This window comes from Salmo salar, chromosome ssa20, assembly GCF_905237065.1.
Source record: "Salmo salar chromosome ssa20, Ssal_v3.1, whole genome shotgun sequence".
Lineage (NCBI taxonomy): Eukaryota > Metazoa > Chordata > Actinopteri > Salmoniformes > Salmonidae > Salmo > Salmo salar.
In genome coordinates this window covers 23138698-23159480 of record NC_059461.1, presented here as the reverse complement: position 1 = coordinate 23159480, position 20783 = coordinate 23138698, and the positions used below count along the sequence as shown (strand labels likewise).

General features: G+C 42.1%; 1 protein-coding gene across 1 annotated transcript in view; it reads left to right on the top strand.

Moving 5' to 3' along the window:
* Window positions 1-1807: 1807 nt before the first annotated feature.
* LOC106579894 (multivesicular body subunit 12B) overlaps window positions 1808-20783 on the top strand; it is a 38771-nt gene continuing 19795 nt past the window's right edge. Inside the window, exons 1-6 of the mRNA XM_014160243.2 lie at window positions 1808-2063; window positions 6317-6438; window positions 13533-13628; window positions 17204-17300; window positions 18202-18331; window positions 18796-18888. Of these exons, the coding sequence (XP_014015718.2) occupies window positions 6325-6438; window positions 13533-13628; window positions 17204-17300; window positions 18202-18331; window positions 18796-18888 (530 nt within the window). The 5' untranslated portion in view covers window positions 1808-2063; window positions 6317-6324. The remainder of the gene's footprint in view (window positions 2064-6316; window positions 6439-13532; window positions 13629-17203; window positions 17301-18201; window positions 18332-18795; window positions 18889-20783) is intronic.

The window sequence follows — 20783 nt, the reverse complement described above, 5'->3', positions numbered from 1 at the left end:
AACAACGCTGGCATAAAGCTGTACATAACGTATAAGGACAGGGATGTGTGCGTGATCATTGGTGTGATCTAGCTAGCACAATCATTTGGATTTCTCTGTCAGCGTGCCTCCCGTAGTTGGGACATAGAGAGAGTAGGACAAAAGGGTTTAGTAGTCTGGGAGTTGAACCGGTGTATGTTGTCTGACATGTGTATCTTGGGGCTTTTTAGTGCTGGTGTTCTGCCAACCTGACACAGTCAACGACGGTCTCAACGACGACTGCCATTACTCTCTCAGTGACGCACTCTGCTCCTATGAGCTATTGGCATTGACTCATTGTCAGTTTGTCATGAATAATGATGAGCATAAGAGGTCTCATTACCTTATTATGTTCATTAAATCTTGTTTAGTTCCTGTGTGCTTGATCTCATTGTGCGTTATTAACTCAAATAGGATGTTCGGTCTGTAACAGATGCTTTTACCGTATTTCTTGCTCACAACCACATTGCTCTCTGTACAGTTCTTAAGTTGTTCCTAGAAATGACAGGCCTGAATCAATCAGTGTTATGGCCCTGTGTGCACGCCATTACAATATGTTGATTGATGTATTCTTATACCACTCAATTGGCTGCAACACAATTTGTTCCATCTCACTGTATTCCAGTATGGCTGTTTCAACTTCTATCGTTAAGGTTTCATCGTAGAAAGTGCTTGGGTGGGATTACAGCCTGTTTGTTTCTATGCTTGACTTGGCTGAATGGTTTTCATCATACGAATGGTGAAAAGGGATCAATGTGGCCATAAGAATAAATTAAAACCTGTTAACTCTGCCCAAAGCACAAATACAGTACATGACAGGAAGACACTAGAGACCACTGGAGAAGCAGGAAATCATTAGGCCTAAACCTTGACAAGAAAATATTAACATAGAGCACACCCCCAATTATGTGCAGGCCCTATTTGATGTAATTATTATCCACAACACGACGGCAAAGGGGAACAGAATTTCTGAATTTTGACTTAAGGTAGGCCTACAACAATTCTAGGACTCTTACCTGCTTACATGCTGTTTCGACAAGCTTTTCTACTTAGATAGTTACAAATTCTTGAATATGTTATTCCATCATCATCAGATGAATGCCTGAAATGGGTATTCCCAAGGTCCTTCCAAAAGCATGGGACAAGATTATGTGTGATAAGGTTAGATAGACCTATAGAGACAGGCCGAGCCTATAACCTACACCAGGGATGGGCAACTTTGATGGGGGTGGGGCCACAAAAAACCTGAATTCATCATGAGGGGCTGCAATTGCTTGGGGGTCTGCATACCCACATGTGCATTTTTAGGTTATAGAGTTAATTTTGTTCAATTCTACACATTTTTCCATGGGGCGTAGAGAAAATGTTGCAGTTTTAAAGCAAGTGTTCTTCAATTCTACACGTTTTGCCATGGGGAAGAGGAAAATGAGCTGTTTTACATCTAATTTCCTGCAATTCTACACATTTTCCCATACGGTGGAGAGAAATGTTTGCAGTTTTTAATATGATATCTGAGTGAGAGTGACTAACAAAATCAATGGGGGCCCCCCGGCCGGTAATTCAACCATGATTACTAAATTTAGATAGCTGGTCGCTAGACTAACTAATCCCAAAAAATGCTAGCTGACATGGGCTAATTGAGTAACTATCAGTGACTGACATATAAAGAAAAAACCTGCTGATACACAACCAGGCTGCCAGTTGCCCATGCCTGACCTACACTGACTGAACTGATTGCAAATTACTATTGCAGGTGGGATTGTGACACCGAACCATACTGTCAACTCACAAAACAAGTCAAATTCTAACATGTCAATGAGACTAGAATAGTGAATGGCTTTGCTAGATGCTTGCATACAATATCAATGGAATATTGGTACACAAATTTGAGTTATGTAGTGAGGAAAAAAAGTTGAACCGTCTCTGGTTGTAGTTAATTATTTCTTAACCATGATAAGAACATTGACACTGGCTCTGTAGTAAAAGACACAAGCAGCACCCTCAAAGGATCCACAGCAGGACGACATTTAAAACAATTGACCAAGGTAAGAATTACAGGCCTACCTGTCTAGCACCATGGGTCCCTCTCTGTCCTATTCCATATGGCAGCTACACTTGACATTTTTACCAGGCGGTCTCATTCTGTGTTAAGAATCCCAGTTGCTGACTGGTCCAGTCTTGAAAGTTGACAAATGCTTGAAAAAACTGTAAATCACCATCCATCTGGGTAATCATGCTCTGCAAATGGAAATTAGTATGTTTGAAAGGAATATTACTCACCGATAATAGGCTACATAGAATACATAGATAATGAATCCTTTAGTTGATCTGTCAAATTTTTCGTACTTTTTTAAAACTCTGCATTGTTGGTTTAGGGCTCGTAAGGAAGCATTTCACGGTAAGGTCAACACCTGTTGTATTCGGCGCTGTGACAAATAAAATATGATTTGATTTGATGAATGTAATGTTGCTCTCATAAAATGTCTTTAAGCACGTTGGTGACGTTGGCATTTCTATGATCGGTGGTTAAAAAGATAAAAAGGTTTAAATAATGCTTCTCTATGACAACACAGGGTAGAATTGAAAGAGAATAAACAGTGATTTCCAAAACCTGTAATGAGTCTCTAGCCGCGGGGAGGAGTGAGTGTCTAGCCGTGGGGGGGGTCTCTAGCCGTGGGGGGGGTGGTGGTGAGTCTCTAGCCAGGGGGAGGGGGGGAAGGGGGGAGTGAGTCCCTAGCCGGGGGGGAGAGTGAGTCTCGAACTTGGGGGGCGGGGGGGATGGGGGGGGGGTGAGTCTCTAGCCAGGGGGAGGGGGGAGGGGGGAGTGAATCTCTAGCCGGGGGTGGGTGGTTGGGAGTGAGTCTGTAGCCGGGGGGAGTGAGTGAGTCTCGAGCTGGGGGGAGAGTGAGTCTCGAACTTGGGGGGCGGGGGGATGGTGGGGGTGAGTCTCTAGCCGGGGGGGAGTGAGTGAGTCTCTAGCCAGTCTCTAGCTCCCCACGCAACTGCGAATATCAGTGTTTGAAAATCACTGTTTTAAAATGTTTTAACTTTTGATGACGTCATCAGGTTGAACTCTTTAACTGTATCTTTCTTTCTACAAAATGTAGAAATGTCGGGACAACTTCAGCATTTTAGCTAACCCTCTAAATTGAACGCACTTCACCTAAACTTTGTCGTTTTAGTTCCCCTAAACTTTCACATAAATTATACTAACGTTTGTTGTTAGCTCACCTAACCACCAATGTAAATTCTCCCCATAATTCCCCTTTGTTGTTAGGATGCAACAAATGACCTGGTCTCTCAGAGGAAGACATATAGTACTATATGTCCTCCAAGACCTATGATGAGTTAAATCATCCAATTCGCATGCTATTGTACAATGTCCTCTAATTCGTAAGATATTGAACGATTGGTATTCCATTCATAATATAACATAACGTAACATATCACACTACACTGAAACAATATATAAACGCAACATGCAACAATTTCAAAGATGTTTCTGGGTTACAGTTCATATAAGGAAATCAGTCAACTGAAATAACTTCATTAGGCCCTAATCGATGGATTTCACATGACTAGGAATACAGATATGCATCTGTTGGTCACAAATACCTTAAAAAAGGTATGGGTGTGGATCAGAAAACCAGTCAGTTTTACCTCATGCAGCGCGACACATCTCCTTCGCATAGAATTGATCAGGCTGTTGACAGTGGCCTGTGGAATGTTGTCCTACTCCTCCTCAATGGCTGTGCGAAATTGCTGGATATTGTTGGGAACTGGAACACGCTGTCTTACATGCTGATTCAGAGCATCCTAACATGCTCAATGGGTGACATGTCTGGTGATTATGCAGGCCATGGAAAAAATTGTCAGCTTCCAGGAATTGTGTACAGATCCTTGCAACATGAGGGTGTGCATAATCATCCTGAAACTTGAGGTGATGGCGGTGGATGAACGGCACGACAATGGGCTCAGGATCTCATCACGGTATCTCTGTGCATTAGAATAAAATGCAATTGTGTTTGTTGTCTGTAGCTTATGCCTGCCCATACCATAACCCCACTACTACCAACTTGGGGCACTCTGTTCACAACGTTGACACACACGCTGTCTGCCATATGCCCCGCCCCGTACAGTTGAAACCAGGATTCATCCGTGAAGAGCATACTTCTCCAACATGCTAGTGGCCATCGAAGGTGAGCATTTGCCCACTGAAATCGGTTACGACGCCAAACTGCAGTCAGGTCAAGACCATGGTGAGGATGACGAGTAGACAGATGAGCCGGTTTCTGACAGTTTGTGCAGAAATGATTAATTTATGAAAACCCACAGTTTCATCAGCTGTCTGGGTGGCTGGTCTCAGACGATCCCACAGGATGTGTAGGTCCTGGGCTGGCGTGGTTACACGTAGTCTGTGGTTGTGAAGCCAGTTGGACGTACTGCCAAATTCTATAAAACGATGTTGGAGGTGGCTTATGGTAGAGAAATTAACATTCAATTCTCTGGCAACAGCTCTGTTGGACATTCCTGCAGTCGGCATGCCAATTGCACACTCCCTCAAAACTTGAGACATCTGTGGCATTGTGCTGTGTGACAAAACTGCACATTTTAGAGTGGCCTTTTATTGTCCCCAGCACAAGGTGCACCTGTGTAAGCATCATGCTGTTTAATCAGCTTCTTGATATGCCACACCTGTCAGGTGGATGAATAATCTTGGCAAAGGAGAAACATTTCTGGGATCTTAATTTCAGCTCATGAAACATGCGACCAACACTTTATATGTTGCATTTATATTTTTGCTCAGTAAAATGGAGTGTCACAGATTTACATACAGAATAATACAAATTGCCCTGAGACCACGTTGGAAATCCATACTTTTTAATAAACTTTTGTCAAATTCAACCACAGACCATGTACATGTTTCTGTTTCTCTAATATGGCAATTCAGAGGGAATACGCATTATCCAATTGAATCTCAGATTACATCATGGAATCTACGTTTTAGAGCCATTTTAGAGTAACAGAAACGAGGAAACGGTCGGTGGTTGTATTTAACGAAAAATTCATAAAACAATATGGATTTCATCAAACAAAGACAAGCCTGACTTTACACGGGACAAACATAGGTACATGGTAAGGGTTTAAGATTTTACAGCGACTCGATGTAGTCTGAGCTCCAGTCTGCCCACACTCATCGCAACTTAACTCCCTTGTACTCGTGTATGGAGAGTTTAGATTTTCTCAGCTAGCCCTAGTTCTAACCCAGACCGTCTCCATCACACAAGTGCATTTGCATGTGACAATTTGATGGGATGCAGTATTGAATTTGCTCTATTGTTTACAGTTTTGTTGGTGGCCGACTCTTTGATATGTGCACATTTTACAGAGTGTGGCTTAATGGCAGTTTGCCTCCAACCACTACGCTGCAGTTAGGAAAAGCTAGATTGATTAGTCCACAAATTAACATTCTCCCTCCCTAAACTAATTTGCTATCCTGGATCTCTTTCATCAATAAGTCCATCCAACTAACATTTCTTAAATAAATAGCTATTCCTGTATTAAATCTACCAAATTCAATAGACTTAATTACAATAAATTCAGTAAACATTTAGATGGAATGCTGTAACTGTGTCACTTACCCCACTAGGATGCTTTAAACATAATTTAATAAAATGGCAAAGGAACCTCTGCAAAGCCACTTAACCTTGTAAAAGCCTTGCATACACATTACGCTATAGCTTCTTTAGACAGGAATAGATAACAATTGATCTGGATTTTCTTGCAAATATGTGATCACTCCATCTAAGTTGTTATTGGGTGACTTCACTGGGTCACCCTTAATTGCTTTTTGTCATGCTGGTCTCACTTGTCATTCGATGCAAAGCTCAGAGGCCACTTTTTCTTTTGGATCCCAGGAAGCTGACAGAAGTCAATAATTGGCGAAAGTTATCATTCTGGCCAAGATAAACATCTTTATGGGTTTAGTCATGATGTAGTATGCTTTACTCCAAAATATATGAGCTGTGCTGTTGCTCAAAATCTTCTGTCCAGAAAGTACAGCATTAGACTACATGCAGCCCTATGGGAAAGACCCATATAAGAGAGAGGAAAGTGGTTTTGAAATAGTTAAATACATGGAAATTAAGATTATTGACTCAGAAGCTAAGATTCTAATCCTCTTCCCCCAGATGTTCACGTGTGTTGCACAGGTCTTTTGTGAGGGAGTGAAGGCACTATTACTTCTATTGCTAGTATCCCAGTAAGGCCCTGAAGTAAACTTTGCTGTCTTTCCAAGGGTCCAGCATGATGCCTGAGGTACAGGAACTGTCTGAGGCTCTCCCAGAGTTGACCTCAGAGCCCATCACCGGAGTTGTTGTGGTGGCGTGCCGAAGCAAGGCACCTCCTGAATACTCTGTTGTGAGTAACTTCTCAGAGCTTTTTTCATCATTCACTCTTTTAGACTGAGGATACATTATTAAATAAAAGCATATAGCTTATCATGGAATATAAATGGATTTTACCATACTTCGCTCCGCATTTTCCCCTTACTTTGAATTCTACCTAATTTTTAGGAAAATCAATTGCATTATGCATATGTTGTGAAGCAGATGCAGTATGATTTATGCATTATGATTTATGTATAAATTCTATATTTTTTTAATCAGTGATTAATCAAAACCATGCAGGTCTTTATTAATATTACATTATGGGGAACTCAGTCAGGGTCTTACTGTTGTGAGTTAGAATAGTAGAATACACAAGGTGACATTTATCTTGTTATGTCAGTCACTGACAGTCACTCAATTAGCCTATGTAAGCTAAACATTTTTAGATTGGTAAATTAATCTAGCCAGCTATCTAAACTGGTTGTAATCATGGTTGAATTATCGACCGGGCATGCAGGGCACGTGCCCAGGGGCCCTGACCTCCAGGGGGTCCCCATTGATTTTGTTAGTTAAAAATATATATATATATATATGTATTTCACCTTTATTTAACCAGGTAGGCTAGTTGAGAACAAGTTCTCATTTGCAACTGCGACCTGGCCAAGATAAAGCAAAGCAGTGTGACACAAACAACAACACAGAGTTACACATGGAATAAACAAACATACAGTCAATAACACAATAGAAAAGTCTATATACAGTGTGTGTAAATTAGGTAAGGTAAGGGAGGTAAGGCAATAAATAGGCAATAGTGGCAAAAATAATTACAATTTAGCAATTAAACACTGGAGTGATAGATGTGCAGAAGATGAATGTGCAAGTACAGATACTGGGATGCAAAGGAGCAAAAAAATAAATAACAGTATGGGGATGAGGTAGTTGGATGGGCTATTTACAGATGGGCTATGTACAGGTGCAGTGATCTGTGAGCTGCTCTGACAGCTGGTGCTTAAAGTAAGAGAGGGAGATATGAGTCTCCAGCTTCAGTGATTTTTGCAATTTGTTCCAGTCATTGGCAGCAGAGAACTGGAAGGAAAGGCGGCCAAAGGAGGAATTGGCTTTGGGGGTGACCAGTGAAATATACCTGCTGGAGCGCGTGCTACGGGTGGGTGCTGCTATGGTGACCAGTGAACTGAGATAAGGCGGGGCTTTACCGAGCAAAGACTTATAGATGACCTGGAGCCAGTGGGTTTGGCGACGAATATGAAGCGAGGGCCAGCCAACGAGTGTCACAGCAGTCGATGAAAGGGGACCAAGGTGCAACGTGTAGAGTGCTCATCTTAATTTATTATAGGAGAACACTGAAACAGAAAAAATACAACGACTAACAGTTCCGTAAGGTACAACGACTATAACGGAAAACAACCACCCACAACCCACAGGTTAAAACAGGCTGCCTAAGTATGGCTTCCAATCAGAGACAACGAAAGACACCTGCCTCTGATTGGAAACCATACTCGGCCACACATAGAAAATGAACATAGAAAATGAAAACTAGAACAAATCCCCATGAAACAAACCAACCCCAAAACACACAAAAACAACACCCCCTGCCACGCCCTGACCATACTACAATGACAAATGACCCCTTTTACTGGTCAGGACGTGACAACGAGAGCATACAGGTCGCGGTGGTGGGTAGTATATAGGGTTTTGGAGATAAAATGGATGGCACTGTGATAGACTGCATCGAATTTGCTGAGTAGAGTGTTGGAGGCTATTTTGTAAATGACATCGCCGAAGTCAAGGATCGGTAGGATAGTCAGTTTTACGAGGGTATGTTTGGCAGCATGAGTGAAGGAGGCTTTGTTGCGAAATTGGAAGCCCATTCTAGATTTAATTTTGGATTGGAGATGCTTAATGTGAGTCTGGAAGGAGAGTTTAAGGTCTAACCAGACACCTAGGTATTTGTAGTTGTCCACCTATTCTAAGTCAGAACCGTCCAGAGTAGTGACGCTGGATGGGCAGGAAGGTGTGGGCAGCGATCGGTTGAAGAGCATGCATTTAGTTTTACAGGCATTTAAGAGCAGTTGGAGGCCACGGAAGGAGAGTTGTATGGCAATGAAGCCTGTCTGGAGGTTAGTTAACACAGTGTCCAAAGAAGGGCCAGAAGTATACAGAATGGTGTTGTCTGCGTAGAGGTGGATCAGAGAATCACCAGCAGCAAGAGCAACATCATTGATGTATACAGAGAAAAGAGTCGGCCCAAGAATTGAACCCTGTGGCACCCCCATAGAGACTGCCAGAGGTCCGGACAACAGGCCCTCTGATTTGACACACTGAACTCTGTCTTCGAAGTAGTTGGTGAACCAGGCGAGGCAGTCATTTGAGAAACCAAGGCTGTTGAGTCTGACGATAAGAATGTGGTGATTGACAGAGTCGAAAGCCTTGGCCAGGTCGATGAATACAGCTGCACAGTATTGTCACTTATCGATGGTGGTTATGATATCGTTTAGGACCTTGAGCGTGGCTGCTGTGCACCCATGACCAGCTCGGAAACCAGATTGCATAGCGGAGAAGGTACGCTGGGATTCAAAATGATCGGTAATCTGTTTGTTAACTTGGCTTTTGAAGACCTTAGAAAGGCAGGGTAGGATAGATATAGGTCTTTAACAGCTTGAGTCTAGTGTGTCTCCCCCTTTGAAGAGGGGGATGACGGCGGCAGCTTTCCAATCTTTGTGGATCTCAGACAATATGAAAGAGAGGTTGAACAGGCTAGTAATAGGGGTTGCAACAATTGTGGCAGATCATTTTAGAAAGAGGGGGTCCAGATTGTCTAGTACGGCTGATTTGTAGGGGTCCAGATTTTGCAGCTCTTTCAGAACATCGGCTGTCTGGATTTGGGTGAAGGAGAAATGGGGGAGGCTTGTGCAAGTTGCAGGGCTGTTGACCGGGGTAGGGGTAGCCAGGTGGAAAGCATGGCCAGCCGTAGAAAAATGCTTATTGAAATTCTCAATTATCGTGGATTTATTAGTGGTGACAGTGTTTCCTAGCCTCAGTGCAGTGGGCAGCTGGGAAGAGGTGCTCTTATTCTCCATGGACTTTTCAGTGTCCCAGAACTTTTTGGAGTTTGTGCTACAGGATGCAAATTTCTGTTTGACAAAGCTAGCCTTTGCTTTCCTAACTGCCTGTGTATATTGGTTCCTAACTTCCCTGAAAAGTTGTATATCTCTGGGGCTATTCGATGCTAATGCAGTACGCCTCAACATGTTTTTGTGCTGGTCAAGGGCAGTCAGGTCTGGAGTGAACCAAGGGCTATATCTGTTCCTGGTTCTAATTTTTTTGAATGGGGTATGCTTATTTAAGATGGTGAGGAAAGCACTTTTAAAGAATAACCAGGCATCCACTACTGACGGAATGAGGTCAATATCCTTCCAGGATACCCGGGCCAGGTTGATTAGAAAATGTTTTAGTGAGCGTTTGACAGTGATGATTAGTCATTCTCACTCAGATATGATATTAACATGGCATTAGGCATAGCAAAATGTGTACAATTGACGGAAATTAGCTTAAAAACTGCTAAAACTTGTCAGTGTAAAAATTTGCTTTGAAACGGCAACACTTTCTCTGCGTCCCATGGCAAAATGTATAGAATTGCAGGAAATTAACTCAAGTGTTTTTCTCTCCACCGTCAAGAGGGCGGCCACTCAAATGTTTTGCCACCTCTTAGGGCCCCCAAAAGGCTAGGGACGGCCCCGAAACCATGTTCTTAATAACATTGTTGTATTGTTGTGGATTCTACAATATTGTCTTTGGAGGGTAGCCATGAAGCACTTGGGTATGTACTTGGCTAGCACTTGTGAGTAGTGTTGAGTTTTTTGTGTGAGGAATTGAATAACTAACTAATTCATGCAGTTTACTTTGATGATGGAGATGATTACTGCAGGCTTATTTGTTGCCATTAGTCCTTCAGCCGTACCAGAGGCTATGGTTTAACAACCCTTGGTGGATGCCCCCCACAGTTCTGGCACTGTGTCCCCATGTTTGTTGAACACTCTCACAGTGAAGAGGGGTTGCCGGCTGTTTGGCACCCCAGCGAGTTTGAACAATCTGGTTGTGAGAGAGAGGAAAGTGGGACAGCGATATCACTGGCCTGTGGGAGCCATGTTTGTATTTGTGAAAGAGTGAGAAGTGAGAGAGCTAGAGAGAGAGAGAGAGATGGAGAGAGGAATGTGTTTTGTGAATTTAACGAAGCACAAAGCAAACACAGTGATATAGCCTGAAGTGGGCTCAAGGGCAGATCTCTGTTCCTTTTCTTTCTCTACCCTCTCTCTTTTCTTTTTCCTTCCTCTCACCCCCTTCTCTCTCTTCCTGCCCCACCCCACACAGCCCAACTGTTGTAATCTCTGGTGGGTGTTGGTGGGTTGGCATTGTGACGGTGCTTTGCATACTGGCATTGGGACTCCATGCATGCCACATGACAGTGAATGAGAATGAGACTTCCTGCTTGGTTTCTTCAGTAGGATAGATCCCTATGTTGTTACAGAAGGGAGTGTAGGTGTTGCTTCCCTTTGGTAGTCTGCTTATGTCAATGTTTAGTCATGTTCTTTTACTGTTCGTGTTATATTCTAGGCCTACTTTGGTTGCTTCCTTTTTCTGAATTCATCTTCAACGATGACTGCTTTTAAGAAATACATTTTATGCCGTAGATCAATGAGCTGATTAACTCTTTTGCTCTCCACTACGGTGCACTCACATCTCTGAACTTGAACAGGTTGTTCCTACGCAAGAGAGCAGGCCCAAATCATACACTGTTCCACAGGAATCAGGAGCATTGCTCAGGCTGCAGCAGCCGCCCCACATCAAACAGCTTAAGCAGGCAGTGACACAGACACTTAGGGCCGCAAAGGGAAGCTGTGTGTAATTCAAATTTGCCTGAGCCTATAACATGCTACCCTCATGAATACATTAACATACGTGTACTTGAAGGAGTGTGGCGCCAGCCTGAGATCTGAGCCCACTGTAATTGGCTAGGGCCTCCTCTGAATCGGTTTACCAACCTCAGATGGGTATGGTTAATAATTTAATCAAATATTCAAACGGACGTTAGTATTTGATAACTTGAGTGAGTTTTTTTTTTTTATAAAAAATGTTTGGGTCTATATTAACAATCAAAAAGCTTTGTCTAAATGTAATTTAAATTATCCTTGTGACATTGTTACCTACAAGGATATACCATGACATTTGATATTCTTAGTTTAATAAAACAACAACTTTTGAATGTAGTTTTTATAACATTTTATTGAGCCGTCTGTCCGCTGTTTATCTCTGCGATGTGCATTTGCGTCATTTTGATTGGTCAAGAAAGTCAAGAGTGTTTTTTTTGTATGTATTTTGACTATCCGGATATCCTAAAATGTCACTATATTATTTGAATATGAAAATCATTTCAAATGTCCATCCCTAGTAGCAGTAGCCTTTCATCTGCTTCTTAGTGCTCTCTCTCATTATAACCTCAATGACGTTCTCTGTCTTTTGAGATCTGTCATAGGAAATACCAGTACTCCCAATAGACTTACCTATTCCATGACAGTTTTTAATCATTTTCATTTGTACAGATTTTGGGAATCGGCAGTTGGATATATCAGTCAATCAGCCGACTTGATATGTGTACATGAACATCTAAATGACAAGATCAGATTTCAAAGATTGATTTAAAGTCAGATCCTGTGATTCCTCTGATCTTCAGACTTTTCGTGCAGCGGAAACACTTCCAGCAATGAGCTCTGTTGGAAGATGGGAGCCACATTACAATAGATAGTAAAAAGAAAATAGAGAGTAAGTCCACCAAAACTTTACCCCTGCCTCTCCCTCTGCGGCTCTGCGGGTGGCAATTCACATTCTGGGCGCGTCGCCCCCTGCTGCCGGAGCTGTGGCAGGATGACGCCTGAGGTGCCTCCTAGGAGCGCTGTGCCCTCATTACTCCCTTGCTTGACTTTGGGTTTCACACAGCCAGCCCTTTGTTTACGCTGACAGGATGCACTGGCTACTGACCTGGAAAAAGTGGCCAAGACGGGTTGTCTTGTAAGGAGGTGGGGGCTTCTGGTGATGTATGGGCTCCTCATGGGACTGCGCCCGCTTGAGATGCCTGCATCTCTCTCTTTTTCTCTCTCCCCCTCTCACTTTCTCTCTCTTTCTCTTTCTTTTTCTCTTTTTTTTCTCTCCCTCTCTCTCTCTTCCGCTCTCTCTTTCTCTCTCTCTCTCTCTCTCTCTCTCTCTCTCTCTCTCTCTCTCTCTCTCTCTCTCTCTCTCTCTCTCGCACTCTCTCTCTCATTCACTCTCTCTCTCCCCTCCCTCTAGTCACTGGTGGTTTTGCATAAGTCTCTCCCTGCCATGTTTTCCACAGCCAATTGCTAGGGTCATTCATCATTATTGTCAGGATGGTAATTTGTGTGGGTGGGGGCAGAGATCCAGAACTTCTTTGTTTGAATGAACCTCATTAAATTGAATCGTCTTTGTAAAGGATCCTCTCTGAGAATAAGTCTGGCAGTCATTTTGGTGATTTACCGACGATGGCCAATGTAACATGACGTTCCAGCCAAGCTTGTTTGCTGGTAGCTATGGAGAAATGTCTGACTCACTCATGTGAGGGAAGTTTTGGCTTTATCATTGTTGAGTGCATGCACACTTATAGATATGCTGCCCACACTGTCCTTCGTAGCCTTTTCTATGATGTGCCTGGGCTCTTGTGCATTATGTTGCCATATTCAGGCACTTATTTTATTTTTCCTCCAAATAATATCTCCTCATCCCCATCAGGATCTTTTAGGAGCACAGTGAACTTTGGTTTTCCTTATTAGAGCAGATCTTTGTCAGGTTTTATTTAATCAGCCCCATTCCAGGGGATGATATTTTCAGACACCTACTTGGAGGCTAAGGCTCCATCTTTACCCACACAGGGCACTAATGAGATGGAGCGCTAGAGCAGGCGACCGTTAATTAAGGAAAGTATGCAAGAGAAGAGGCAAAAAGCAACACGCTCACAGCGTACATACATTAACTTTATCCCACCTCATGCATGTTCTTCTCTCCTTGTTGTTTTTTTTTCTTCCTTTTTTCACGTAGGTTGCACAAACAACAGATGGTTCCGACGCTGACCTGTGGAAGGACGGCTTATTCAAATCCAAGGTCACCCGCTACCTCTGTTTCACCAGAGATAATGTAAGTGGAAATGTAAACTTCTCAATTTCCCTATGCATCATGCAATAACACCTCATCCCTAACACCTTTTTTGGCACTGGTTTGCTTGGTTTGCCCTCTCTAGCGTTCTCCTGTGCAGCACTTTCATAATTGAAAGTGCCATAATGTTCAATGAATTTTAAAAGTCTGTTTTTTTTATTAATGTAAATACCAATATGAATTTTTGATTATATGATTGCATTTATATTCTTGATGTGTGATATCTTGGTGGGCTCCCAGGATTATATCGTTGATGTTCTTGTGTCCTCCAGAGAGGGAGATTTATGATTATTCATAGTATTACAATGAGCTTTTATTTAAACTATTTCACTTTTTCCAATTAACCTTGTCCCTGTAGAGAATCTGGATACCTCCCAGTGATTCTTCAAAGATGATGCACACATCAAAAATGTTGGTCCCTTTATAAGAAATGACACTTCAAAAGGCCAGTTCAATATGGTTGGAAATGGGGCACCTATTTAAAATAACAGTAATAACTTCACGGTTAATTGAGCTCTCTTTGAACGTTCTCTACATATCAACTGGTAGGCACATTTTTATGGTCTTTTTTTACACTTAAAATTTGAGGATAGAGAACACCAATTATCCTGCTATAAAACCTACATTAGATTTGATAAATTACCATGAAATAGAAAAACATTGGGTATCATCTGTATTCACCCCCCCCTTTCTTGCATTACAAAGTGGGGTTGAAATTGTTTTAATTCTTTTTTTTTCATCATTGATCTACACAAAATACTCCATAATGTCAAAGCTAAAAATGTTATTCTGCAAATATCTACAAATTAATACAATGAAATAACTAAAACATAGTTGTTGCATAAGTATTCACTGCCTTTGTTCAGGCAAGAATAAATTAGTTCAGGAGTAAAATGTTGCTTAACAAATCATGTAATTAGTTACATGGACTCACTCTGTGAAAAAATAGGGGTTGACATGATTTTTCAATTACTAACCCTTCAAGTATTGAATTTCAGGCACAGATTAAACTACAAAGACCAGGGAGCTTTTCCGAAAGCCTCCCTAAGAAGGGCAGTGATTGGTAGATAGGTAACATATCAGACATTACATATCACTTTAAGCATGGTCAAGTTAATAACTATGCTGTGGATGATGTATACACCTCCCAGACACATCAAAGATACAGCCATCCTTCTGAATTGAGCTGCAGGACAGGAAGGAAACTGCTCAGGGATGTCACCATGAGGCCAATGGTGATTTTGAAACAGCTACAGAGGCTGTGATGGGAGATGGCTGTGATGGGAGAACACTGAGGATGAATCAACAACATTGTAGTTACTCCACAATAGTGACCTAAATGACAAAATGAAAAGAACAATATAATATACAGAAAATTGGCACTGAAGTTATACTGCAAAAAAACATGGCAAAGGAATAAACTTGTTGGCCTAAATGCAAAGCTTTGTTTGGGGCAAATCCAACACAACACGTCACTGAGTACTACTCTCCATATTTTCAAGCATGATGTTGGCTGCATCATGTTATGGATATGCTTGACATCGGCAAAGGCTGGGAAGTTTTCCAGGATAAACATAGGCAACATACTAGAGGAAAACCTTCTTCAGACTGCTTTACAACAGACACTGGGAGAGGAATTAACACTCCAGCTGGACAATAACCTAAAACACAAGGCCAAATCTACACTGGAGTTGCTTACCAAGAAGACAGTAAATGTTCCTGAGTGGGCAAGTTACAGCTTTGACTTAAATCTGCTTGAAACTCTATGGCAAGTTTTGAAAATGGCTGTCTAGCCCATGATCCCCAACACCTTGACAGAGCGTTAAGAATTCAAAAAGTAAAATGGGCAAATATTGCGCAATACAGGTGTGCAAATCTCTTAGAGAGTGAAGACTCAACGCCCTAATTGCTGCCAAAGGTGTTTCCAACATTAACTCAGGAGGGTGAATGCTTATCTAATCAAGGCATATTAGTTACATAAAATGTAACAGGGTTTAACTATGCTTACTATGCTATCATTTTTAAACTTAAACGTAAAGAATTTGAACAAATTCAGATAAATATATGACATGGGTTTACTCCATTCATCTGACTGATCAAGTTAATGGTCCTACATTAACCAAGCAATGATTTGGGACCTATATAGTACATGTACATACTTCAGCCCAAAAGACTGATAATATGTCAACAGGACTGTAATGATTAGACAGACATTTCAACCTTTGTTCCTTTCACAGTTTCTGTCAGTGTCTCAGTTTACAGCCTTGCGGTGTTAGAGGAGGTCACTTTATCAGTTGAATGAATGCCCCATATAACAGTCCTCGACTCCACCCACCCTTAGAACATTTTATACTGTCAAACTCACACTTTTATTTTACAAAACTATGATTTTACCTCATGCCCACATTTGTAGACATAATAGCATTTTTGCAAGCAATTAATTATTTCTCTGTGTCCACTCTGACATATCCTCGTGACAAATCAATCATTTGTGGTTGGATACTACTACTAATTCTGAAAATAGTTCCATTAGTATCCTTGTGAGAGTGGTTGAAGCCAGCCCTTGTAAATGCACCTCTTAGCGCCTGCCTGCCTGCCTGCCTGCCTGCCTGCCTGTCTGCCTGGGACAGAGCTCAGTCTGGTCCACAGTTTAGTATATGTCACACAAATAGCTTTGCCCATGTTCCTGTGTATTATCTTAAAATGTGTGTCCATGTTGTTTTAAAGGCTTTGGCACAAATAAAACATGACAGAGCCATCAACAAAGGCTATTTTGTCTGCCAGTCAATGTAGCCCCTCTGTAACTGTCGTTGACAAAAACAGATTCTGCAAAATTAGCCACTGAATTACGTTGAAGGAAGTTAAATACTTTGTGATTTATACTCTAGGTTGGAGGTAGATGGCCCTTTTGTCAGGTCCTGATGGGAAAAAATCAGCTAAAGAAAGGGTTTCATGCATAGTAATAACATTCATCCATATTCCACCCTAAGTCAGAATAAAAACAATCAATACAACATTTCTCGAACGGTGATGACTGCTGGGCAACAGTAGCAGTGGAATCCAGATTTTCGGACGCGCCAAGTAACGACTCGGTCACCCCACTCTCCACTGCCGCTGTGTATTATTGCAATTTACTATGGCGAAAAATTGAAATATAATGACTGGAGGCTGGGAGGCTGAGAAGAGTCATGCTTGAAAATGTCAACTAAACAGTCCCTGATTGTTTTTAACCAAATTCTGATGAACAGGCAATCCGGCCTGCCTCACATACAACCCCGCTGTTTCCCTCCAAGGGTTGAGAATGATTGCAAGTTCACAGATGCATTCTCATTTTTAAAAGAAGCTATTATGGAGTAATTACTTTCACCAACGTGTCAACTCCTCTCTTTAGAGACTTCCCAAGCTTTTAGGAAATCATTGATTCAGTTGTCTTTGTAATTTCTTTTCAGACCATTACAAAAACGGAATAACCCTTACACTTTTGTTATAAGTGGTTCTTACAATCTATTACATCTGAAACGTGCATATGTAATTTTGAATGTTTTCCTGTACATTAGAGCCAGTCGTCAGATGTGCTCCTTGACATGAGGTTGATTGATTTGAAGGACACTCTACCAGAGGGCTTCATACCCATCCAAGAAACAATAGACACCAGTAAGTAAGCATTTCCCCCTAAACCACAATCGTACCTCTGAAGGTTTTTCGGGCCCCTCACTAGCTTTGACTTTGCTTTAATCAGCCTCTGCGGAAGTCCTCTGGGGCAGCTTAGCTTGAGATAGTGAATGTTTTATGGGTGCAGGTTAGCTTAATTTATGATAGTCTGTGGGAATAAAAGAAACATTTTGCCCTCGAGGTACACAGGAAGAGAATCATGAGTCATTGTTTATCTCAGCTAGAGCTGTGCTTTTCTTTATGAGGGGCTTATTTATTTATGTATTTATTTGGGGAGAGGACGAGTGGATGGGGGTTATCTAATATTAATGAAATGCATTCCCCAATGCTTTAGTGCTCTTTGAGTGCTATGTATTCCCCCTCACTATCCAGGCCTTGAAAATGTAATAATATTGTGGTGTGGTGAGTGAGGACAGATGTTTATTATTTTTATTATCATCACATTTACTCTCCACTTTCTATCAGTGGTTGGGAAATAAATGGGGGAGGCAGAGAAGTAATATGGGCAAGCATGGTTATGTTTTGTAGCTGGGATGAAGAACAGAAAGATTATGTGTTGTTGGGCTATGGTTTAATGTAACGTTTTATTACTTTATGCGAATCCGTGTTTAGTGTATACATCTAACGTGATGTATGAAATGTTACCCTGCACATCCAGTAAAAAAAAACACATTCATATTTGGCAGCATATATTGTGGCTACTGTAGGGGTTAGCATTTGTCTTTCGTTTTCTACTTATCATTATTGGATTTTGTCAGCGCTTAGCAGTATTCTGTGTGTTTATAGTTCATATCATTATTTTATGCATAGCCGTGACCAAGAGATGAATTTGACCTCTTGTTCATGATCCCTAATATGGTCTGTCTCTCTCCCTGTCCGTCAGAGGAGCCTGCCTTGAGGAAGAAGAGGCTGTGTGTTAGGCTCGGCCTACGCCTAGCCACAGAGACTGCTGTGTGTGACATCCAGATCCAGGGGAAGTCCAAGCACACCCGTCCACACTACACGTGTATTGGGTGAGTGGACGGACCTGTAAAAGCAGAAGGAATATTGTATTTAATACCTGACACTCATAGCATTGTGTTTTGACATGCAGTTCTGTGGCAACGTGCGCAGTAGGTTTTCGTTGATTTTGCATAGTCTCCAATGAGCAGGATCCCTATTTCCCTTCTCAAAACATACTTTGCCTGCAGCCTGCTAGAGGCACCTGCCTGGACATAAACAGTGCACAGTCTGTCAGTAGTACCTCATTTCACCACAGGTATGCAAGAGAAACAAAGGGCTCACTCAGTCTTCTGCTCTGATCATCCACGTCTGCTGTTCATCAACCATATATGAGCTGTACTCTCATCAATTAGGTCATTGAATTTGAATGATGGATTTGGTCTTGGAATCTTTTTGGAATGTCCTTGTGACAGTGTTGCTCATTAATTTAGGAGTAATTTCCCATTTGACTGGTGTGTGACTCTTGTTTCTACAGAGAGCTAAACAATATGGACATTTTGTATCGAACGGGAAATGTCCATCCATCCACCGAAACCGCTATCTACGACTCAATGCCCAACACCACAAGGTACATACCAAGTTCCTAATGATACTTTTATAGCCAAGCATCAACACCATCTCTCTCAACTTTTAGTTCAGAAGGACCATGCCATTGTTTTGTGTTTACAGTATTTGGAAACATGAGTCCCAAGCTCAGATTTGTCCGTGTTGTGTTCCTTTAGGTATGTTTGTGATCCATTAGTCAGTCAATACCTCTTGAGTGATGAGGTTTATTACACACACTCATACAGTATATGTCCTGATAGCTGTGCCTGGTCAGAGAAAGCAGTGAAGGAGTACTGGAGAGAAAGGGAAACTAGACAGGATCCCCTGAATGGGAACATAAGTTCAACGAGGGCTGAACTCCTGCTATTTGCTCTCTGTCTCAAGTTGGAGAGCCGGGTCGCTCTCTGACTGTGGTGACATTAGTGCTGTTGTACTGTGCAGACAAAGGGGAAGAAACGTAGCCTGGAGAGAGAAAGAGAGAAACAGCTGCAGAGGAAGGGAGGGGAAGACAGAGGCAGGTAGTGCAGAGAGCTCCACCATGCCATACTGTTGCTGTACCGTACCCCCATCCTCAGCTGCTCTGTCTGCCCTGCCTGGGGCCCACAGAGAAGGAGCAGGCCTTTGTACTGCGGCCAGATCCAACAGCCTAATTATTTATTGCAATGAAGTACTGGGGATTTCCAGAGCAAATTGTAAGTAAACAATCAAGATTCCTTTTGAATGGCGGTGGAGAGGGGGGCATGGCAGGGGTATCGATGGGCTTGCCGGCTTGGAGTGCTGCTCCTGGAATGTTCGAGGCTCAATGTGGAGAGCAGTATGAAGACTACTCCACTCCACAGCAGAGGTCAGAGTGAAGGTGGCCAGACTGATGGAGTGCTACTCAAAGGTGAGACTGTTCATATGGCTACTGGTGATGAGAGAAAGCTGTTTGATTTAAAGGCAAGGTATGAAGTGCGCAAACTATGATTTGAGAGGAGAGACACACAAATCAGAGTTGTGTGAATCGCGAATATTTGGGGAGCAGATAGTTAATAATCTTTGATGTCTCGAAACGATGGAGAAAGCCTAGGCCGTGTACCCTCTCAACTGTTACCAGTAATCCTTAGCTCTTTTGAAGCCCACTTTCAAGTCGCTGAGGCATTGGGGGTAAGAATAAATTGCACCTCGAAGCAACAAACCCCCTTCTGATGCCTGCTGAGATCACAGGCCATGTTTTTGTATTAACATTAACAAATTCATGCCACAGCTTGAGAGCCTTCCCTTGAGTTCATTTCCATCCACAATGCACAGACACATAGGAGCAAGATGATATACTGAATAAGAAACTCTCGCCACCCAAAGTAGACAATGCCATTTTATGAAGTGTATATTGCTGGTATGTTCTTTGTTGGCTGCTCCAGACCCCTCATTATAGACAGATAAACAACCAACACATGGAATGGCCACACTTTCATTATACTGAGTACCTTGTGCTACCATACATTGCAATATTTCTGGAGTGTTAATGAGGCATCCCACTGGGCACAGATGTCAATTCAACGTCTATTCCATGTTAGTTCGACGTAACTTCATTGAAATGATGTGTTAACAACTTTGATTTCACTTTAAGGTCTACACCTGTTGTACTCGGCGCGTGTGACTAATAACATTTGATTTGATTCAACTAGTGTGTGCTCAGTGTCATATGAGCTATGTTTTATTCAATCAGCCAAAATAAGTATGTCCATGTTTTTGAACTACTCCGGCAGTTAGTATCTGGTAACTGTCATTTCTGAAAACTTGTTTGCATCACTTGAACTCTTTCCTCATCCATGTTCAGCATCTGAGAATTCCCTCCTATACACTGTGCTGTCTTGGAGCTATCTATAACAACTTTATGGCCTTTTGAGAACGGCACCCCTTAAATGTAAGTGCCTT